This window comes from Aplidium turbinatum, chromosome 14 (assembly GCF_918807975.1).
Source record: "Aplidium turbinatum chromosome 14, kaAplTurb1.1, whole genome shotgun sequence".
Taxonomy (NCBI): Eukaryota; Metazoa; Chordata; class Ascidiacea; order Aplousobranchia; family Polyclinidae; genus Aplidium; species Aplidium turbinatum.
This window is the reverse complement of record NC_137485.1, coordinates 19,504,859-19,520,892: the sequence shown is the minus strand read 5'-3', so window position 1 is coordinate 19,520,892 and position 16,034 is coordinate 19,504,859. Positions and strand designations below refer to the sequence as shown.

Genomic DNA, 16,034 nt, shown 5'->3' with positions numbered 1-16,034 from the left:
ACCCAGCGGCAGGGGGTCTGGGGGGCCTCCCCCAGAAAATTTTGAAAAATTACTTTGAATTTGGTGCATTCTGAGAGCATTTTCAACAAAAATGTGGGTATGAATATTCCTGTAACATGGTGCCGTCCGGTGGCACAGCAAAAGGATAAGATCATGTTTTCTTCGGCATTTTTCGGAAATAAAGCTAAGTCTTTATGTTTTCTTGTTGGTAATTTCTGACTGAGATGTTTGGTATTGGCAAAACTCGCTCTTTTAATGCAGTTTTGTTTAAAATTAGCAATTTTTTTTTAGACAGAAAGCATCATTCTCAACATTGTGACGTCACACGCGTGCCAAAGGGGGGTTGTAACCCCCAAAAACCCCCCCTTGGCTACGCCACTGAGTTCCCTGCTACTTCCCTGTTAGTTCCCTGCTACTTCTCTGTAGTCCCCTGCTATTTCCCTGTTATTTCACTACTACTGTCTTTGCCACAATTTGCTTTTAGCTTTAGCGATTTAGTTTTACCTTAGATTTTTTTTATTATGCTTAAAACAATACAGTACAACAGCCCAGATGATACATAAAAAAAACAATACAACAACTTGTTGCCTTTGAGCGCATATAGGCCTAACCATCAGGTGTATGGATAACAGAGAACAAAAAAGAGCAAAATATGCAAACTAAGTGTTTATGCTGGTTTCCTTGGTTACTTTATACTTATACAGGGTGCGCCAGAAAAACCTACCACATTTCAAATTGTTACTGTACCAAAGCTGTAGCAGTCTGACAGGAAGTTGAATTAAAATTTTGCAGCAAAGGACTTACCATTTGTGTTTCAGGTTTTAGTTTTTATAAGTGAATAATTTTTTGTGGAAATTTTTAAAATTTTGTATCGGTATGTAAAATGGCCTGGACTGGCAAACACCGTGCATTTATTGGGGAAGATTTCATTAGAAATGGAAAAATTAAAAACTTTTAAGACTCATTTCAAACTGAACCATAATGATCCTGGTCCCAGTCGAAAATCTGTAATGCTCTGGGTCAAAAATTTCATGAGCTACTGATTCAGCACTAAAGCGAAAGCCACCCGAAAGGCCTCTAAGTGTTCGAACTATAACAAACATCCTTGCTGTAAAAGAGTCAATTTAGCAATCTCCCAGTCGTTCAGCTCGCAAGCACGCCTCGGCATTGAGGCTTTTGAGCGAAATGAGCGAAATACATCAAATGGTAGCCTAACCTTTTCACTTTGAGATGAGACAAAAATGTTTTGATTGCTTATAAATTTTGTCTCTTTTTCCTAGTTTGAAATGTGGTAGGTTTTGCTGTTTGTGTCAAGAGCAGCGTCAGAGTACTTAAATATCAATATTTACCCGAAAAAGCATAAAACATATATCAAAAGCGCAGTCCCACACATGTTACAATACACCAAAAAAGAATCATAAAATATCCGAGCAATTTGAAGTATTTAAATAAAAAACCTGCTAGTTTTTAATTCTTAAGATTTTTTTAAAAGAAAAGTAGCCTAACTAAGGGATAAGTTTGAAGCCAAAGTTTAAATTAAGTTGATGATTACAAAAATAAACTAACATTGATCATTTAATCTGAAGCTAACCAAACAATCTGTTGCGACAAATGTAAACAATTTATTTGCAGTATTTTCTCGGAAGCACTTCATATAGAAATTAGAAGGCGATTTGTCATTTGCCCTTGTCAAGGTGAAAGATTAACTGCAAAGTGAATGCACGTGACAAAATGTTTTTGACTTGTATTGTTGATTTCTCTGATGTTAATTTGTAACCAGTAAGTTAATAAGCAATAAACATTTCGTTTTGTATTCTATCTAGAAACCCTTTTTAAGCAAATGCGTTGTTGAGCTGATACAATGTTTATCAAATTCTAAGGACTTAATACCCGGACTTGATAGAAGAATGTTGAAACCCAAAGTTTACCCCAAAAAATCGTTGTCGGATAGAATACTTTTAGTGACATGATAAAGTTCAACCCATAAAACCTAAACTTCATTGTGTGTTGCTACATAACATGTAACTTATTTCACATGAACAAAAATTATGGCTTTAATCCTGATATTAAAAAACAGGGGTTGTGGTTGTGTGACTAGTAGGCTAAATCTGTAACATGTTCAGTATCTGCAACGTTATGTTGCGTTGAAGCAAAATTATGTTTGGTTGATGATCAAGTTGGGCCAAGCATGGTCTGCTTCAGAGAAGTCGTACCCCAATCTGCTGAAAATTTTTTCCAGACTTACATAGCTTAACGTTTCGCTTAGCACTGTATTAAAACAAAACCCACGGTGACATCGTTTCAAGATAGCAGCCAAAGTTTAGTATGGTTTTAGTATTTTGTAAAATGATTAAATCGGTTATTATGCTGAACTATACTCAATTGAAGCAGATTGCAATTTTATAGCACAGTTTCTATATAAAATTTACAAAAACATTTGTGAGCATGAGCAATAGACCGACATATAAATTACAAGTAACATGTGCAACAGAAGACCAAGAAAAGGCTACTTGACCACATAAAAATAGAAGACTTATCGACTATAACAAAGTTATAACCAATTGCAGCAACAATAAAATCAAAGTTCTAAAGCTGTTCGGTCATACTAAAAGACCAAAATGTTATTTATTATATTGGCGGTGAAGTATTTGCCGTTGTCTGTTGATGGTATCTGAAGTTCTTGTTTGTTTTTTTTCTCAAACCGATTTCTATTTTGACACAAAAAATAACGTTACCAAACATTACGGAGACATACACCATGCATATGTCTAAAATACATTACTCCATGCGGTAGTTGCAAGTGAAACGATTTGTTACACTTTTGTTAAAATCTCAACAGTCAATACAAAAATAAGTTAATTTATATATTAATGAAACGCACAAACCTGTTTTGTACGTGTTCAACATAATATCATTTACATTAAAGAATAGTTATTACTTTTTAAAACCTCTACAGCCTTATTCACCCTAAAAGGGAATCATCAGAAGGTCTTAAAAAATATACAAAAACAATAAATCGGTAATATCTGAAAAGATATTAAACATTATAATTTCAATCTACAAAAAAACTCAGAATTGCAAAGGGCTACCACCATCGGATGCCTCGGGTGCCAGGCTGTAGAGGTTTTAGAAAGTAATAACTATATGTGATGTAATTTGCTCTGCTTGGCGTTTTTGCTTGGCATTGAGCACTTTTTGTAGTACGGTATTAATAGTATTTATTATTTAATATCACTTGCATATTAATTAACAACACACAATACTACATTTGCATAATCTTTTTTCCATTTTTATACATCTTCGCTTTTTATAGGCAAGTGGCATTGTCTGTAACAAACTTATTTCAAAAAAGAGATATCGCACTTCACCACGTTTCGCAATGTCTATGCTGGAATGTGCAAACGGAGTGTCGAAATTCAACATAAAGACATAACTTGTAATCCACCTTTGAACTCAGTTTGGGGGCAACTCATTGGCCAAGGTGACAACAACGTTGATGCCGATGGCAATTTACCACCTTCCACAGCGCTGTCGCACGACACAAACCAATCTTCTCTTTTGTGTTCAGGAATAAGTTCATGACTTGATTGATGGTTAGTTTGGTGAAAAGTGTTTTGAAGTATTGAAAAGGTTTTTTCCAAGACGTTTTCATTTTCAGGAATGAATTCTGAAAGAGAATAATATGAACAGGCTTGAATAGCAGTCTATAGGCTAAACCAAAAATTCTCTGCTGAATCAGTAAAGGAAGACAATTGAGTGCACGCCATATAACGTGATTTCTTAATAAGGTGGTTGGAGAAGGATAAAAAAAACACCTTTGTAGAAACTTAAGTGTCTAAGAGCTTGTCGCTCAGATTGTTTTGGAAATATCATATGGTGATTTTTTGTCAAGTTTACTTGGATGTGACCAAATTTCTTCAATCCGCCGTTGATAAATGTGTTTGCTATCACGAGGTGAAATTGACTCGATAGGAAAGTTCAACACCTGACTATTTACCCATAGCATTAACCGAAAGGGTCTAAAGAGTACTCTAGTGCTCGAGTTGGGACACCTTTGGGGGCCAGAAACTTTTTCAAGGAGTCCGGAAAAATGAACAAACTACAGCGTGTTGTTTGGATACAGTGCGTTTTTTCGTATAAATGTCTTGACTCGATGCCCAAGAATCCCATTGATACCGGGCCCAAAAACATCCTTTTAATGGCTCTGCTGTTAACTGCCATATTTCGTAAATATTTTTAAAGACATTGTCCATTATGAGTAGCAGAATTTAAGAGTTTTTTGCTTTACAACTAGTTTAATCCAAAATAAAACAATGTGTAGAAGCAATGGAACTATACCTGTCTTTGGAGTGGGTAATCGAGTGGAGTGTGTGTCACAGTCACTTTTTGGAGAGGAACACAAATCCATTGCTTTCATGTTGTGGTTGGAGGCTTCGCTTGCAGGTGGAAAAGTCAAAATGTTGTTGAGATAATCAGCTGCATCAGGGTATTTCTCGTCACTCATTGAAAAACTCGCATTTGTTGCAGTGATGCTACCACTGTCGCTGGGCATTGCATTGTATAAACTCAGGGCAGCAGATGAGTCTGAGTCCCATTCGGAAATACCAAAGCATGAAGTGGGCGTGTTGCTTAAATGCTGTTCAGATGACTCTGGAAAATTGTTTTGTTGAGGAAACTCTTCTTCCATTACAGTATCGTTTGCATCTTTCATAACATTCCAAACAGATGAGTTGAATTGAAATGTCGAGTTAATTTCGCTTGTAGGAATAGAAAAAGTAGCATGCGTGTCTATTGATGTTTTCTTTGTATCTGAGATCATATTGTTGCTGAAACCAATGGAATCAATGCCATGAGATGAAGAGGCAAGTGGTTTCATTTCATTTGGATGAAAATTTGTCATAGAATGATGCATTTCCTGGTTACCATTACAAGTGCTGATGATTTTGCTTGAAAAGATAGGATGTACTGGAGGAGCATTTTGAGCAGGTGACTGGTTGAAAGGTAGTTCTAAAGCTGGAGGAGAAAGATGCCTTTCAAACTCAAACTTGCTATGAGGGAGTATCAACGAATTAGTTGTAGAAAAGGGGCACGATGAGTTGGAGGATTCTGAATGTGCTCCTTGCTTTCTCTTTCGTATCCATACTGCAATTACAAACACAATTAGACAAAACTATTAACAGAAAACGCACTGTCTGGAGTTTCTGGAAAAGGTAAGTAATTCATGACTACCTGATCCTTGCTTCATTTTCTTTTTGGGTAGCATTTGATATACTCGGTACGCATCGTTTCCTTTTTGTTTGCTCAGCTTATGGACTTGAGTTACGTCTCGTAAGGAATTAAGAGCACAACGAAAGTTTGCTTTATGCTGTTTCACATCTCTCGGATTGGCACCTGGGAATTACAAATTTTCATCAATTTTGTCGTAATTTTAATTTGATGCTGTGCTGTTACGACTGTTGAAAACAACATTAACCTACATTGTTTTGTTGAAAACATGCAATCAGCAAGAGTAAAAATAAATGCCCTAGTCAACAGCTTTCAAGCTAAAACTGTAGGCTTTACTTTTTATGGTAGATAGTAAAAACTTCCAACTACTTCATTTTCGTTGTTTTCGCTGGAGACTTATTCATCAACGTAGCTACTTTATTACTTTTTTTGAGTCAGACAGGCGACTTTTGGCTACATCTCTTCAGGGTATGAAGCAAATTCAAATTGCGACCAAGAGTGAAAAAAAAATTGCTAAGTGAAAGCGATTTTATTTGTCCTTTTATTTGATCATCACTGTGCCACGATTGAATGCACAGAATATCGACGATAATTAATATGCTAAAGTGAAAAGAAAATGGGCCAGGAACAAAACTTGAATGAAGTCTTGAAAACCACACATATTTACGCCACTACCAGAGACACTTAACCAAATAATATTCAACTTGGGTATTTTAAAAAGTTCGTATTTTTCTACCGATTAACCTGCTTTTTTTACCTGTGTGGTTAGACCACTCTGTAAAAAGTCTTGCGTCTTCTTCTTCTCTCCATCCGTGTCTTGCTCCGTGCTTCCATGGAATACGAAAAATCTTTTCTTCCCGGTTTACCCAATCCAGCCCCGGGTAGTTCGGATCATCAATCTTAATCTCCAACCAATCACGCAATCTGAAAATGAAACGGTTCTATAATCCTCTCTTCTTTTTTATGGCCTTGGCTTTTCTGTCACTAGCAGCATAACCCTTTTTTCTTTAAAACCAACAATGAAGTGTAAGTAACGTATGAATGTGATACATGTGGTTGAACCCTGTATTTAGTAGTGGATCCACGATGCATTGGATCAAGTGCTCTCCAAAAAAAAAAACTGATAAAAAAACTTGTCATTTTTCTTCACTTTTTTCCTCTGGTTTTGTTCATTCAATCAAACTTTATTAATCTAGCCGGTGGTATAATACGCGTGTGTGTTCAACAGAAGTTTTAAAAAGTAGAATTTTTTCATGAAGCCCTCAAACAATGAAACATTAATACAATATTTCGAAGTAAACATATTGGCTACTCAATTAGCTAAAATTAGATCAGCCTATTCTAATGTTAATAGAGGTGTAAGGCGATATATATCCCGTGCATGCAATACAGCGGAATGTGAGAATACCTCTGGCAGAGTTTCGAAGTTCTACTGATTGAATACACAGCACTCTATCAAAAAAGTAAGACATTAAAGCCAGTCTGTAACCATAAACTTATATTTTAAATCAAACTTTCTATCTCCAATTTCTACAGCGCATTAACGAAAAAGATTATTATCAAAAAGAATAATATGGTGGAACAAGGAACTAACTTGTAGAGAACAGTAATTTCAATTTTTTTTCGGGAACCACAGTCTGCCAATATTCAGGCAAACCGTGGCGCAAACAAACCTATTTTGTTGTAAATTTATTCACAATTCTTTTATTCAAACACCGCGATTGTCTATTTTTCTCTTACAGTTTTTGCTTTGTTAAAACACTGGTGCCCTCTCAATTTTTTTTCTAGTTCCGCTATTGGTTCGTGGCCTCTAGTCTATACCTAAGAATTTTGCGCGCTTCTTGTGTTGTAATATTCTCATCAACTTTACCCTTGTTTCGGCTGCGCCACGAAGTGAAACTGATTCGATTTCAAAATGAAAGAAAATCGAAGAATTTTGTAGTAAAATGAAGCAAAATGTTCTAAAAGTTTCTCGGTATGTAACTAATTTCAAACACTTAGATCTCATTGCAACTTAGCCAAGTTCAATTAATTCAATTGAACCTGAATGGTCCAATAAACGGTGGAAGCTGTGGCGATTGAAAATTAGGTTTGGCACAAAAAATAGACAGGTGAATTACGCAGCTAGCCGCTAAGGTTGCCAGTAGCCCAGTGTTAGTTCAAATAGTTCAAATAACTTTTGGGTTTTGCCATCTTTTCCTGTTGTTGGTGTCAAATTCGTATGTTTACTTTGCCGTTTTGTACATGTTTGCGCCAGCAGCAAAAAATAAATTGAATTGAATTGAATTGAATTGCATTTTAATTTTTACAATAAAAGCTCTACTAAGTTTATTAACAACAAAAGGTTGGATATAGCTGGCAAAATATTGGGAAGTTTTGATAACGGGCAGATTTATTATACTGCAAGTCTTCTTTGTTTTCATAGACACTCTCTTGACCAAAACACTATAAAAATATGCTTTTTCTAACACCAATTTTTAGAGTTAAACAAAAAGTCGTGAAAACTGTATGTTGAAGTGATAAAAAAGGAACCTATGTGTATCAAAGCCTAATAAACAAAAAAACTTTTACAATTTAAAATATCAAGTTCAATTGGTGATTGACTCTCAAAGCTCGATCTCTCTTTGAGTAAGTCGTTGTCTTAAGCTGGGAATGGAAGAAAAAAGAAGCAATAAAGATGCACACAAGCAATGCAAACAAAGCGTTCTTTAATTCTGCAATCCTGAATAAAAATTTGCTTGTTGTTGGCTACGATACAACACAATCCAGCTTGTGCGACAGAAGTACATAAATTAGTTTTGCTATACAAACCTTATTTTTAGGTTATGTGTTGACTTTTCATGTTTAACCGAGTAACTTCTATTTAAATTTGATTTAACTGAATTTCCAGTCCACGTGTTTATATTACAAAATAATTTATAGACTGCTCTGACCTATTTCAACCTTATAATATGTGGGATGTAGAAGAAGACTCTACATTGCTTTAACCCTATCTGTAGCGACACGAAGTTTTATCAGGACGCCCCACTCTAGTAGTGAAATATTTCACAGAAGGAAATATGCTAGAACAGTGCTATTCAACCGGGTATACTGTATACCCAAGTGCATACCAGATCAAAACTAGGGTATACAGCTGGAGAAGGGTATACAGTTTGAGGACGTTTCTACTGAAGATAACTTGTCTGCCCTTATTGTTGGTCACCTGAAATTACTTTTTACCGACCATTGTCTGGAAGCAAACTTGTGGATTATCCAACCATTTAATGAAGAACCAACTGAGGATGAGGAATTATTGGAACTACGGGCTGATTTAAATCAAAAATACTCATTCCAAGAAGATTACATAGAATGTTGGGTTTCTCTTCTTGAATTTTCCGAATACAAAAATCTCGCGCAAAAAGCCATTGATGTCTTGGTGCAGATGCCTACCACTTATTTGTGTGAAGAAGGATTTTCCAGTCTTGTTGAGATCAAGTCAAACAAACGAAACTCGATACTTGACATTGATTCTTTAATGCGGGAAGGAATAGAGAAAGAGCTAACACCACGTTATGTCCAACTTGCCGAACAATGCAACAACAAGCTAACCATTAAATCAACTTCAATTTTGACGTTTTTTGTACTTTTGCATGCGTAGTTTCTTGTGCCCAGTTTAAGACTACTATAATTCCTTTAACAAACAATTAATTAATTATTATGTTTTTACTTCCTGTGCACAATTAAACATTGCTATCTGTGAGGTATACGTAGTTATTAAAAATTGAAAAAAGGTGTACCACGGACAAAAAGGTTGAAGAGCACTGTGCTAGAAATGTGAAATTTCTTGACTTTCAGTTTGTATTCTTTGCGAATTTCTAAATCTACACTGGTCATTTTTCTACCTTCCTGCTCTTCACAATAAGCATTTTGTCTCAGGTGACTAGACGTTTTCGTGTAATGCTAGGTATATATATTTTAATGTTAGTGCAATATAAATGTTAGTGCAATTACTTTGAAGTGTAAAAACCCCCAAAAATGCCTTATACTTATGAGAAAAAGTAATTTTTTGTTCAGTTTAGGATTACTTTATGTTATAATTCAAAAAATTTCAATTTTGAAGCTATTTTCGGAAAATTAGAATAAAAACCGACTTGCTGATGTTTTTTCATCTCAGACACTTTATTTCTATATATTTGTTGGGTAACAATTTAACTTTTATACGCACAATACACATGGCGATTATCTTATAAAATATTTTGGCTCTGTGATTTTCAGAGCTCCCGTTATTAGCGACTAATTAGCACGGGGCTAAGATAGCCCGTGACGTGCTTTTCGCGTACTAAAACAGCTCGTATTAAGATAGGATTAAAGCGCAATCTTTAGACGTAGCGGTCGTGGTTGATCTTGAATCATGTCGACTCCACTTTGTTTTTTGTCGAAAATAGTTTTTTTTACTTCCTAACAATTCAGTTAATAAATGGCCGTCTTGGTCTTTGTTTTCGTTTTACTCGGTCGCAAGCTTCACAGTTCAAACAGGAACGTTTCTTCTGGTCATTAAATTTTACCTTAAAATCTATTTCCGATTGTGATGATGCCCAACACTAGCATTTTGCCAACCTATCTTCATATCTTTTCCAAAGGTGAAGCAGCTCTTTTGTCCTCTTGGTCCACGCAACAACAAATGCAAAATAGCCTAAGTATCCCTAGGCTAAAGTTCGCTGAAACTCGAAAGCTATGGTGCGTACTTTGGAATTAACTTGGCCTACGAGACATACAGTAGCATTTACACGTAATAAACAAAGCAAAATTTATGTGCTTTACTTGTTTTTAACCTCAGATAGGTAAGCATGGACTAGGCTATATGCAACAGCCAAATACACTGTACACAATGTTTACTGCTTTGCAATAATGATCTTGTTTTCCGTATCGTTAATGCGTGTTACATCGTCGCCAAATTCATAGAAAACTCGCGTCTGTTTGTCTTTTATGTTGATTTGTGGACGTTGTGTAGTTCTGTAGTTTCATACAGGCAAGTTCCGCAAAAATATTTTGAAAAATATCTCTGCTTACTTAACTTATAAAAATATTAAAATACAACCTTTTGCTTTTTCTTTTATTAGGTTACCGGTACGTTTGTTATTCTTAAAACGTCACATAAACCGCGTAGAGAGACAATACAAAACTGAGCAATCAAATACAAAACAAAGTAGTGTAAAGGAGTGCTTCAAAACTAGCCAATGATATGTACCAAAAGCATATCAACTAATTGAAAAGTTGTGTTTTGTAATTCAATAAATACTGCTCAAAAATGTCATTTTACCCCATTTTTATAATTTGAATTTAGACACTGCACAATATTAAACCACCAATTTAATTCATTCGACACTTTTTGAAAAAAGTGGACATGTAGGCCTACTGTATCTGTATGTGCAGTCGAATGTGTGTGTTTCTGTTTGCATATGGCTTGTGTTTTGTTTGCTAAAAGTGGCTTGTTTTTAGTACTAGCATATATTGACACGTTGATTTATTGCGTACAAGGTACAAACTGGATGATACAACGGGTTATTTCCCTGTCTCGTTTAAAAATAATAAAAGAATTTAAAATAGAACAATAAAAGAAAATTAAACACGGGTACTTCTGAAAGTGTGATGCTGCATCGTGAGAGTAGAAGGTGTATTGAACAATTCGTTAAATCGCAAATTACCACATAAAACACTCCCACTTGGTTCTGAGCTTCAGAGACGGGAGTGGGTGACACTGAACCGATTAAGAACGGCAGTTGGCGCTTCAATGCTTGCTTGACACGCTGGGGCATGAGGGACTCTGCTGCTTGCCAGTGCGGTGCGACGGAGCAAACAGCTAACCACATCATTTTTGGGTGTCCCATCTATTTCCCTACCAATGGAATAACAGGTCTCCGCACACTTGACGATCTGACGAAAAGTTGGCTCCAAGCCCTTCCATTCGGCTGATCACAAACTTTCTGCTTCATACGAACGACGACGACGACGTACTCGTTGAATCAAATTTTTAGTATCTTTACATAGTGAAGTTCAACGTTTTGTACCAAAGTCCTAAAATTAAGCGTTTTCTGCAGTTTTACTTAATTATTCTTCACCGAATGTTAATCAGCTTCCTTTTGAAACGTAACTTATGTTTCCGTTACCACTAAAGGTTTAAACGCCGCTGTAAGGAAATGTGAAAATTAACATGTAAGCTAATAGATCGGGCAAGAACAGCTGTATAGAGCAACTAAAATTAGTGTCAAGAGGCAAAAATTTGTACCAAGTTTAGATAAATTGGAGACGCTGACAAAATTGCTTCTATGACTATTTTGTAATTTTGAAAACGAAAGAAAATCAATGCAACGATACAATTTTGTGTTATTTACAAGAAATGGACACATTGAGTCCTTTGCTTTTCCGTCAGTAATGGTCGCAGCATTAAACGACATACCGTGCAGTGGGAAACATCTTTTTTAAGTTTTTTTTTTGAAGATACAACATAGGTATTGAAATTTTTAATATTGAAAAAGCATTTTTAAAGATTATAGCTTTCAGTACGGTACGGTAATAAAAGCTTTTTCTTTATTAGTCTACAGCTTTGAAAATTAAAAGTATAAAAAGAATGGATACTTCCATAAAGCACTTTAAAAATTGAACAGTTAAAATTACTACTAAAAATGTGTCTGTTCCGTCAGAAGTTTTGCACGCTACTTCATGTGACTCAATAGATCCACTTATTTGCATGCAATTTATCAGCTCATAAAGTTTGTGTGAGGTACATAAAAGAAAAATAGGTTCAAGAACGATTTTTTTACATTCACGTTGTTTCGACAAAATTCATACGTTGACTATTTTCTTCATTCTTTTTAAATCATTTTGAAGGTAAGTTTGTTTTCTGTTTCCTTCACCGGTTAAGGCTGATGTGTTTGCGTTGCAGATTATCTCTTTTGTTTGCGACTTTCATGGAGTGGAAGCATGTTTGATTTGTGCATGAACAAAGATCGAGTGTCGGGCTAAAATTAAATTTATCCACACCGATTCATCTCTGGAAACGCTAAAGTAAACTAAAAACTTTATTTTTACCCAAGTACATCCCCAAACGGCTACTCGTGATTAAAAATACAGATAAGGTTTTCGGAAAAATGCGTTGCTAAAGTTTTAGTTTTGAAATGCAAATAGAAATTTGGTTAAAGTGATTTTTTGCTTTTTTGCATGAGTAGTCAGAGACAGTCGTTGAGGCCATAAATATCCGAAATCAATAGATGCAGGTAAACGAACTGGAACATGTTGTCTTGGATTGTTGTCAAAAAATACTTGCGTGGGACATTATCGAAAAGGTGTACACTTCCTTGGAAACTAGGCGTAACTTTTGATTTAAAAAGTTTTCCCCCTTAATGCTTTTTTGCCTTTCTAAAACAGACTTAACAATCTGTGAAAAGCGCAAACAATAACTACCCTTTCTTACACTTTCTTGTTTGCATTAACTTTTTGCACTAATTCTTGCTACAATCGGCTGCCTAGAATGTAGTTCAAAAGCATCTCTGTTACACATAGCCTACAACTACAAGTATTAAAATTTAATGACTGCATTCCGTGAATTTTTTATAATAAATTGTAAAACTTACTCTTACAGTGTCCACAAATAAAGGTTTCATTGCAAACGAGAAATTTCTTAACTGCGATTGGTATTTGATGCTCATGGAAAGGACTAATGGGGACCAAAATTTTCAATTTTTAAATGTTTAAAATCGAAGGAAGTGATTTCTAAACGAAGTGACGCATCCAAATCATTCTTTGTGATAATCACAAAAAACCAAGTGGGACTATGGCTATGGCCGAAAACGTTTGCAATCTTTTTATTAATTTTGATTATGGTGAATGCCGGGGTGATCCTTAGTTTCGTTTACTTATGGTTCAACTCATGGTTAGGTTCAGTTCACCAAAACACTATGCACAATTCTCATGTTTTTGAAACATAAAATATCTCAAAAACAAAGTGTTTCTTTGTTCTGTCAAATAAATTTAAACAAGCAAATAAGGTATGTCAAAGACAAGAAATGTTTTATTGAAACAAGGATTGATTGCACGTCAAATCTAACTGATTTGTTTTTGGCAAAATAGTTTTATTGTGCATCAGTCTTCAGCACAGTAGGCTAGTTCTCGTAATTCGCTTTGGCAACTTCAGCTCACTTTAACTGACAATTTTTATGGAGACCCGACGACAATAAATAATAAAAACATTATAGTAACCGGCAAACAAGTTAACAAAAGACAATAAAAAACTTATTTCTGCGTTAAAAGACTAAATAAAAATTGCTGCGTTATAACTGTTTGTGTGACAAAAGCCACTAGCCAGAACCAACTAACAAAACTGGTCTCCGACTTCAAAGACAAAATTGGTGCCCAACATAAGATGCTGCTTCACAGGTTGGTTGTAAGTCTACATGTCGATACAAATATCCGGTTTTTAACTGCGATACTGTATTTAAGGTGCTCGAGACTCTGTGTGATGGTTGCATCAATCCAACAGAAGGTTAATTAAAGGTAAGAGGTTTTCAGTAGCGCAGCACGCTCTATAAAATGACGACAGCTGATGAAGTTTTTTTAAGAATCCTAACAACTACAAAAATGATAGCTTACAGTATATGGACTTGGCATAATATGTTAAAATCTTCATTTTTCACTTTGTTGTGCGCTTTGTAATATTTAATTACACTCTAAACTAATAGCCTACTTTTGTGGCAAGGAAAATTATTAACATTTTCTAAGCATCTGTTGGTAGAGTCGAGCATATACTTGCTGGGAAATCTTCTAGAGTCGAACACATACTTGAAGGTTTAATTATGAAATCCAAGAATTTTGTTAATCGGCCTATTAGCTAATCGTAGTATTTGCTAATCGTTATTAGCAAAATTTTTGGACTGCCTAAATAAACCTTATATTCCCATAGCAAGTATATGCTCGACTCTACCAACAAATTAATAGTGTACTATGGTACTAGTACTGTACTGTAAGCAAAAAGTTTGCGAAAATAGTAAAACAAAGGTTTGTTTAAATCAGGTTCTGTTACATTTTAATCAAAAAAGAAACGTTTTAATCAGAAATTTCATCTGTTACCTTAATCTTCTTTGCTCCAATTTGTTTCTTCCATTTGAGCTTTTGCTTCTGTTGATTGTCATGTTTGCATTAAAAATATTAGTTTCCTAATGTTAGCTTTGTTTCTGCAATGACATTGTCACATCAATATTAAAAGCTAAAGTCTTTTGAGTGCATGTTTTTATACAAAAAAGTAACAAACCGGTTATAGAAGCGAAAGGGAAATTTCAAGCGAAAATGTTTGTAGTGTAGATGGCAATAAAAGTTTATTTCAATTCGAAATGAATACAAGTTGGATAAGCTTGAAAAAGGTTTTTCATTCTAAAATAAACTACATTTTATTCATCTTGCATGACTTATATTAATACGATGTCAGTTGAGTTCTTTCGATTTTAATACATTTGCATTTCACAAAACGGCTGCACACAAAAATCCTGTTCAGTTTGAAAATATTTTTTAAAGTTTTTTTGATAAGCAAGTGCTAAAAAGCCGAACTCAGCATTACCAATATTTTTTTTCTAACTCTAAACCATAAAAATATCACATAGCCAACGTGTTTATTCTTCTACCACCATGAAAACACTACGAAAGTCTTAGAATATATTCTTCCAACCGCCTGCAATAGAAGCCATACTGCATTGCTATGTTAAAAATACGACGTATTTACATTTCTACCAGGAAATCGATTGTTTTAACGAATATAATGCAACTTGTATACTAAGCCTTCCACTACAGACCTGGCCAACTGCAGGCCATCGCTCATTTGGTAAGCAATATATGTGATGTCATATTTATTGAGCAAAGATGCTCTGTTTGCATACTATAACATAGCTCCTATTATCAACCATCTGCCGTAAGCCATTGCTGAAAAATGATCTTGCGTTACGGCAAATTGATGTTGTAGGACGTTGGAATTGTATTTTTTGGTATTGTTAAAAATGTACAACATTGATCGAAATTTGAAACATAAATTCAAAAAATAGATTTAAGGTAAAGCCTGACAATATGCTCTCACTATAAGGAAACGATCATTTTGAGATCTTTCATGGAGCAAGAAATGAAGTTCTGACAATTTCATTTTTAATAAAATTGCATACGGAAATCCAGTAGCCTACGAAACACAACCTTGTTGACATGAGCCAGTTTATTTGATTTTCTAATGAATCCCACTGATCAGTGACACATAGAAATCTTTTTGGTAATCGTTTAAGTCGAACATTAATGTGTTTTTGCTTCAATTTTATTTTAATCAACCAAAATATTTTACTATTTTTTTACACTTTGAATGGTGACTGCAAACAGTTTAAGTGGTTTACTTAGTTTACGAAGTTGAGATAGTTCGCCAGGTAATTCAACAGAGGGATGGTTCTTTGACAAGAAAAAATAAATAAATTTGCCAGAACAATGCTAATTTACTCTGACGTCACCAGCATGGTTTCGTTTATCAACAAAAATTTTGCTCTTCAAGCGGATTTTCCCTAAAATATGAGTTTCTACAGTACAGATTAATTTGATTGTTTGAGATATTCAATGTATAATAAGTTATGTATTTTTAAGCCGTAGTTTGAGAAGAGATGATCACCATTAAGTTTGCTGTGCACATCTGAATGAAGCAATGTATTCAACTATTCGTAGAATTAATTTGTTTAGTTTAAAATATTGCTGAATAGATTTCTCATTTACCGCAAGCAACTTTCATCTCAATTTCTCTACATTGTTTCGACTTT

General features: G+C 34.8%; 1 protein-coding gene across 1 annotated transcript; it reads right to left on the bottom strand.

Annotated features, from left to right (window-relative positions):
* Positions 1–518: 518 nt before the first annotated feature.
* Positions 519–14,429, bottom strand: LOC145783327 (uncharacterized). The gene is made up of 5 exons (XM_082595173.1): positions 14,329–14,429; positions 5,984–6,150; positions 5,230–5,391; positions 4,339–5,142; positions 519–3,667 (listed from the first exon to the last, which is right to left on the bottom strand). The coding sequence occupies exons 1-5, from the start codon at positions 14,388–14,390 to the stop codon at positions 3,417–3,419; spliced, it is 1,446 nt and encodes a 481-aa protein (XP_082451299.1). The 5' UTR covers positions 14,391–14,429; the 3' UTR covers positions 519–3,416.
* Positions 14,430–16,034: the final 1,605 nt, after the last annotated feature.